Source organism: Tenrec ecaudatus, chromosome 4 (assembly GCF_050624435.1).
Source record: "Tenrec ecaudatus isolate mTenEca1 chromosome 4, mTenEca1.hap1, whole genome shotgun sequence".
Taxonomy (NCBI): domain Eukaryota; kingdom Metazoa; phylum Chordata; class Mammalia; order Afrosoricida; family Tenrecidae; genus Tenrec; species Tenrec ecaudatus.
In genome coordinates this window covers 67,107,175-67,114,240 of record NC_134533.1, presented here as the reverse complement: position 1 = coordinate 67,114,240, position 7,066 = coordinate 67,107,175, and the positions used below count along the sequence as shown (strand labels likewise).

General features: G+C 41.4%; 1 protein-coding gene across 1 annotated transcript; it reads right to left on the bottom strand.

Moving 5' to 3' along the window:
* Positions 1 to 5,729: 5,729 nt before the first annotated feature.
* On the bottom strand, positions 5,730 to 6,674 carry LOC142446841 (olfactory receptor 52D1-like). Its single transcript, XM_075548576.1, has one exon. The coding sequence runs from the start codon at positions 6,672 to 6,674 to the stop codon at positions 5,730 to 5,732; it is 945 nt and encodes a 314-aa protein (XP_075404691.1).
* Between the last annotated feature and the right edge of the window lie 392 nt (positions 6,675 to 7,066).

Genomic DNA, 7,066 nt, shown 5'->3' with positions numbered 1-7,066 from the left:
CCCCCTTCTCTACCATTTGGGGTCCCATGTTTTTCCCTTGTCCCTGGGTTTGTTAACACCACTTCCTTACCCCCCCTACCCCCCCACCCCAAGTCCCCCCGTAACTGTCGGTCCCGTTGTTTTTCATCCAGATAGTTCATCCAGCCTGTCCTATTCAGACAGACCTGTGGAGTCACTAACATGCACGAAAACTAGACAGAGGAACACAAACAACAGTATACAACCAGACAACAAAACAAACCACTGAAAAAGAACAGAACAAAACAATTCACAAGAGAAAAGCTTGTAGTTAGTTCAGGGATCGTTTTCTGGCCCTTAGGAGCGTTTTCCAGTCCAGTCTGTTGGGGCACTGACTGCACACCTCCATGATAGGATCGCTGAAGACAAATGGGTGCATAAGCAAATGTGGTGAAGAAAGCTGATGGTGCCCGGCTATCAAAAGAGATAGTGTCTGGGGTCTTAAAGGCATGAAGGTGAACAAGCGGCCATCTCGCTCAGAAGCAAATAAGCCCACATGGAAGAAGCACACCGGCCAGTGCGATCACGAGGTGCCCAAGGGACCAGATATAAAGCATCATGCAAAAAAAAAAGATATCAGTGTGTGTATGTATGTGTATATATGTGTATATGTATATATGTATGTGTATATATGTATATATATCATATTAAATAAAGGGGGAAGTGCAGAGTGAAGACCCAAGGCCCAAGTGTCGGCCAATGGAGATCCCCTCATAGAGGGGTTTAGGAGAGGAGATGGGTTAATTAGGGTGTGAGGTAGTATCGATGAAGAACACAGCTTTCCCCCAGATCCTGGATGCTTCCTCCCCCCAACTACCATGATCCGAATTCTACCTTGCAGGGCTGGATAGGACAGAGGCTGTACACTGGTACATATGAGGGTTGGAGGTACAGGGAATCCAGGGTGGATGATACCTTCAGGACCAAGGGTGTGAGGGACGATGCTGGGAGAGTGGAGGGTGAGTGGGTTGGAAAGGGGGAACTGATTACAAGGATCCACATGTTACCTCTTCCCTGGGAGAGGGACAGCAGAGAAGGGGGGAAGGGAGACCCCGGATAGGGCAAGATATGACAAAATAGCGATGTATAAATTACCAAGGGCATATGAGGGAGGGGGAATGGGGAGGTGGGGGGAAAGAGGACCTGATGCAAGGGGCTTAAGTGGAGAGCAAATGCCTTGAGAATGATTGGGGCAGGGAATGTATGGATGTGCTTTATACAATTGATGTATGTATATGTATGGATTGTGGTAAGAGTTGTTTGAGTCCCTAATAAAATGTAAAAGAAGAAAAGAGAAAAAAATGATTAGGGCAAAGACTGTACAGATGTGCTTTATACAATTGATGTATGTATATGTATGAACTGTGAAAAGAATTGTATCAGCCCCAATAAATTGTTAAAATAAAAAAATTTTAAAAAAAAGAATGAAAAGGAATGCAAAAAGGGCACAGGGAAAAAGCTACTGTAGACAAACATTCCAGGGTGACGTTTAGGCAGTATGTCAGGAGCCAGACCAAACCTATTAGTACATACGGTAGCCAACTAAAAAGGAAGGGGGTGGGGGGGGGCGAGAGGAGGAAAGGGACAAAAAAAGGGGGCATATAGAAACATGTAGTGGGGAAATAGGTCACTAACCTACCCAAGGGCAGGGTATTGTTTATATCTCCAGAGGGAAAGAGGAACCAGACTTAAATCCGGTGTTCCAGGATGTGAATGCCACATTCTGGCATGGACAACAGTGAGGGGGATGTGGCCCCAGTCCCAATCCCAGCTAGATGGATAACTGCTCCATCCACCAGATTTTAATTTAGAAGACAGCACTGAAACTGCAGCTCGGGGAGAGGGACATGTCTGATCAGAGCACACAGGAGCAAATGAATGGGGAGGAAGAGATAGTAGAGCACATATGGGCCCACCAAGCCTGGAGCATGATATACCTGCTCAGATCAGCTAATCCATAGAGAAGACCATATGGCTGATTCCACTATGAGACACAATGTCCCTTGCTGACCCATAGCCCCAAAGGGGACAACACTATTGACTCTGTCAGGATTGGCCCGATCTGACCCTAACACACCAAGGCAAAACACAAAGGGCTTGTTGCAGAACTGCAGAGGGAGCAGAGCAGGGAGCTCCCAAGGGAGTGCAAAGGGCAGACTTTGGGGCCAGAGTGTGGCACCCCATCAGACTCTACTGGAGGACACTCCTGGAGGTCAAAAAACAGACCTTGATCTATATACAGGTTTTTAGTTACAATTTTAAAACTATTTTTTGTCATTGGTTTTCTTTGTTGTCATCGTTGTGTTCTCTTTTGTCACTTTGTCTTGCTATACTTTGTTTTTTTAGTGTGCACAATATTATCTCTGCAGGTCTATCTAGATAAGATAGGCTGGATAAACAGACTGGAGGAGAAAGGAATGGAACCGATGGTTCTGGGGCACATGGGAATGGGGGAGGTAGGGGAAAGGAGGTGTTGTTGACCAACTCAGGGACAAGGGAATACTAAGTGATCCAAAATTAGTGGCAAGGAGGGTGTGAGAGGCCTGGTAGGGATTCAGAAAGAACAATGTAATCGAGAGAAATTACTGCAACCCAAATGAAGGCTGAGCATGTTAGTGGGACAAGAGGATTATAAAAAGAAATAGAGGAAAGAACTAGCAGGCAAAGGGCATTTATAGAGGCCTAAATACAGGCATGTACATATGTAAATATATTTATGTAGGGTGATGGGAAAATAGATCTACGTGCATATATTTACAGGTTTAGTATTAAGGCAGCTGATGGACATTGGACCTCCACTCAAGTACTTATCATCACAAGAACACTTTGTTCTATTAAACTGGCATTCCATAATGCACACCTTCCCAACACGATCGCTGAAGACAAATGTGTGCATAAGAAAATGTGATGAAGAGAGTTGAAGTGCCCAGTATCAAAAGATATAGCGTCTGGAGTCTAAAGACTTGCAGGTAAACTAGCAGTCATCTATCTCAGAAGCAATAAAGCACACATGGAAGAAGTACACCAGCCTGTGTGACCATGAGGTGTAAAGGGAGCAGGTATCAGGCATCAAAGAACAAAAAATTCATATCATTGCTGTGTTAGTCTGGGTAGACTAAAGAAACAAATTCATAAACACGCACATGTGTATAAGAAAGAGATTTATAAACAAAAGCAATTGAACATTGAGAAAACATTCCAACCCAGTCCAGTCCAAGGTCATATGTCTCATATTAGCCCATATGTCTGATATCAATCTATAAAGTCATCTTCATACTCAAGAACACATTCAATGAAGCCAAATGCAAGATGATCACAAGCCAGTGGCTAGAAAGTCTTTGGGTTCAGTGGTGTTGTAAGCATCTCAGTGCTGGCAGGAGTCTCTCTGTGGCTTCTCTGGCTTTCAAGGTCTGGTTGCTTCCATGTGTCTTGTCTTCTCTAATGTCTCCCAAGGAGTGGCAGAGATACAGAGTTGTCTTCCTCCTCCAAGGAGGAAGTACCAGATTTCCCAGAATTCTCAGGAGAAGGCCATGCCTCATTGGCTTGGCCACAGAAGTCTCATCAGCTATCTCCAGATTGACAGCCTAGACTCCACCCCTAAATTCTTAATCCTTGAATTGACACCAGATTGGGTGACTACCACAATTGTAAATGAGAGGGAGTGCAGAGTGGAGGCCCAAAGACCATCTGTAGGTAACAGGACACCCCCGTACAGAAGGGTGACAGGGAGCAGCTGAGCCATTCAGGGTGCAGTGTAGCAACAATGAAACATACAATTTTTCTCTAATTCTCAAATGCTTCCTCCCCGCCACTATCATGATCCCAATTCTACCTTACAAATCCGGCTAGACCAGAGGATGTACACAGGTATAGATAGGAACTGGAAACACAGGGAATCCAGGGCAGATGATTCCTTCAGGAACAGTGGTGAGAGAGGCGATACTGGAGGATGGAGGGAAAGTGGGGTAGAAAGGGGAAACCAATTATAAGGATCTACATATAACCTCCTACCTGGAGGATGGACAACAGAAAAGTGGGTGAAGGGAGATGTCGGACAGTGTAAGACATGACAAAATAATAATAATTTAGAAATTATCAAGGGTCCATAAGGGAGGGGGAGCAGGAGGAAGGGGAAAAATGAGGAGCTGAAATCAAGGGCTTAAATGGAGAACAAATGTTTTGAGAAGATGAGAGCAACAAATGTACAAATGTGCTTCACACAATTGATGCATACATGAATAGTGATAAGAGTTGTATGAGTCACCAATAAAATGATTTAAAAAAGGATGATGGAAACAAATATCCTTGACACAGAGGATGTATATATGGATTGTTTTAAGAATTCTATAAGCCCCCAATAAAATGATTAAAATATATATAGTCTTTTATATTTAAGATGGGCATCATTTGTTGAGTCCAATTCTTACACAATCACATGAAGTAGACTTTCTTTTTCTTTCTTTCCTTTTTTTAAAACATATCTGAAATTAAGGAGCCATAAGAGTAAGGAGAGTCTAGCATTTCTTACCTTGGTAGTTAACTCCAAAGCCAGTAAATCATAGAGCAACCCAGAGATATATTTTGGAAAGATACTTTCTTATTAATGCAGCAGGATACAAATCTTCCCATTAAAGAATATTTGCTATCAGTGAAACCTATAATTATGTAGACAGAAGAGGTAATAAGGATAAGAATATAAGACAAATGGAAATAAGTTAAAACAAGAAAAAATAATGGAATGTGAAAGTGGAAGGAGAGTGAAGAAAAATAAATTATCTAAGGGTTAATAAGACATGTGACCTATCTTACAAAGTACTGGAGGAAGAAAATCAAGTGATGCTTCCTGCATGATTTCACTACTAATTCCATATATATTGATGACATCAATATGTACTTTAGCTGAGTCCTAAGTCCAATTGGGCAGACAATTTAATATCCTTCATAAATATTTAACCTACCATGTTCAAAGAAACTCATTACTATAGCCCTCAAAATTGTTGTTGATTGAGCCTGAGTGACATTTATTAATGGGGTCACACAATTTATGCTAAGTTCTCCAAAACAGGACACTTCATACTCTTCATAGTTATTATGGACATGGTAATTGGTGAATGTAGAAATGTTTGTCTTAGTGTATGACTTATGATCATGAGTTCCTAGGATGAATAAGCAAGGACTGAGGGAATTTGTGAGTGTAAATATCAATATCTCCATTTTGGATGGTTGTCAGAAAAAGAAAGTGCAGGGATTATAGATAATATTCCCAAAGAAAGGTGAAGATAATTATCTGGATAAATAAAAGGACTTCAATTTGCTTTCATTTGAGGAAATGGAATCAAAATTACATAACCTGATAAAATTATTTCTACTGCATATTCTGTATCATCAAGCATACCGTTCTCTTGGGAACCCTACATGTTTTCTCCTACATTAGAATCTCAATCTTCCCTTATTTTCACACATTATTTGCAATTATACTCTGAAACACACTGAGCAAGGCAGAAATTAACAATGTCTGTTTCAAGATTCATTAAATAAAATATCTGTAAAGATTCATTCAGAAATATAGAAATTACATGAATCATAATTAACAGCACTTTCAGGTGCTAATACTCATTTTTGAGGAACTAAGAACAATTATTTATTTGTCCTACATCGTCTTTCTATTTGAAATTGTTCTTGTACCATTTCTTGTACTCATTCAACTGAAATCAGGCCACCTTGAACCCTAGAGCCCTAAAAACATTTCCCCGTATTTTCTTGGTCCTTACTCCATACACAATGGGGTTAAGGAAAGGGGGCACCAAAAGGTACATATTTGCAATAAAAATATGAATGTGTGCAGGCACATTTTTCCCAAACCGGTGAGTGAAAATGGAAAAACCAGCTGTGGAATAGAAAACCAGAATGACACAGACATGAGAACCACATGTGCCCAAAGCCTTAAAGCTGGCTTCTCGGGATGGCAAGCGGAATACCGAGCGAAGGATGAAGGCATAGGATACAGCAATGAGAATGGCATCACTTGACCCAATTATAGAAGCCATACTGAGACTATAACGTTTGGTTGATCCCGTGTCCATGCATGCTAGCTTTACCACAGCCATGAACTCACAGTAGGTGTGGGCAATGATTCGTGTTCTACAGTAGGGTAGTTGCTTGAGCAAAATAGGATGTGGGGTAAAGAAAGCTACACCGCGAATCACCACAATTATGCCTATTATGATGATGCGAGAATGGGTGAGAATGGTGGAATGGTGCAACGGATCACAGATGGCCACGTAACGGTCAATGGCCATGGCCAGGAAGAAGCCCGATTCCAGGGCAGTAAAGCTGTGGATAAAGAACATCTGGGTCAGGCAAGCATCAAAGGCAATATCATGGGCTCCAAACCAGAAGAGACAAAGCATCCGGGGTATGGTTGATGTAGACAGGACCAGGTCCGTGATAGACAACATACACAGGAAAAGAAACATGGGTTCATGGAGGCTCCGCTCTGCCCTCACTACAGCCAGAATGGTCACATTTCCTATCACAGCCACCACATACATGGAACAGAAGGGGATCCCAATCCAGACATGAAGGTGTTCTAGTCCTGGGATGCCCAGGAGCAAAAAAGTCATAGACGAGGGGCGGGATATGTTCACAGGTGGCATCTTTTGCTTCCGGAGGGCACTGCTGAGGTGGTGACGGTAAATTTGTTTTGACAATATGATCACACCCAGATCCTGCAAAACATGAAAATCTTGTTCAGTTGGATCTTTACTTTTGTTGTGAGAATCAATACAAATTCTTAATCTGTAGTATGTATGTATGGATAAGTAAAACCTTCAGCCACATATGAAGTACTGTGTTAAAATGTAATATTACCGAAAGATAACGCATAATGCACATATAATTTTATATTATAGGAATCATAACATTAATCTATCCATTGATAGTAAAACGTATTCTTTTATAAGCATATTTGTACTTCATTTCATAAAATTATTTAGTATTTCTGTGTAAGAGACAATGTTGTAACTCAAATGGATAGATAAGTTTTGTA

What these genes read in the sequence shown, in the direction of transcription:
- LOC142446841 (XM_075548576.1), bottom strand. Translation starts at nt 6,674, where the DNA reads ATGCCACCTGTGAACATATCCCGCCCCTCGTCTATGACTTTTTTGCTC.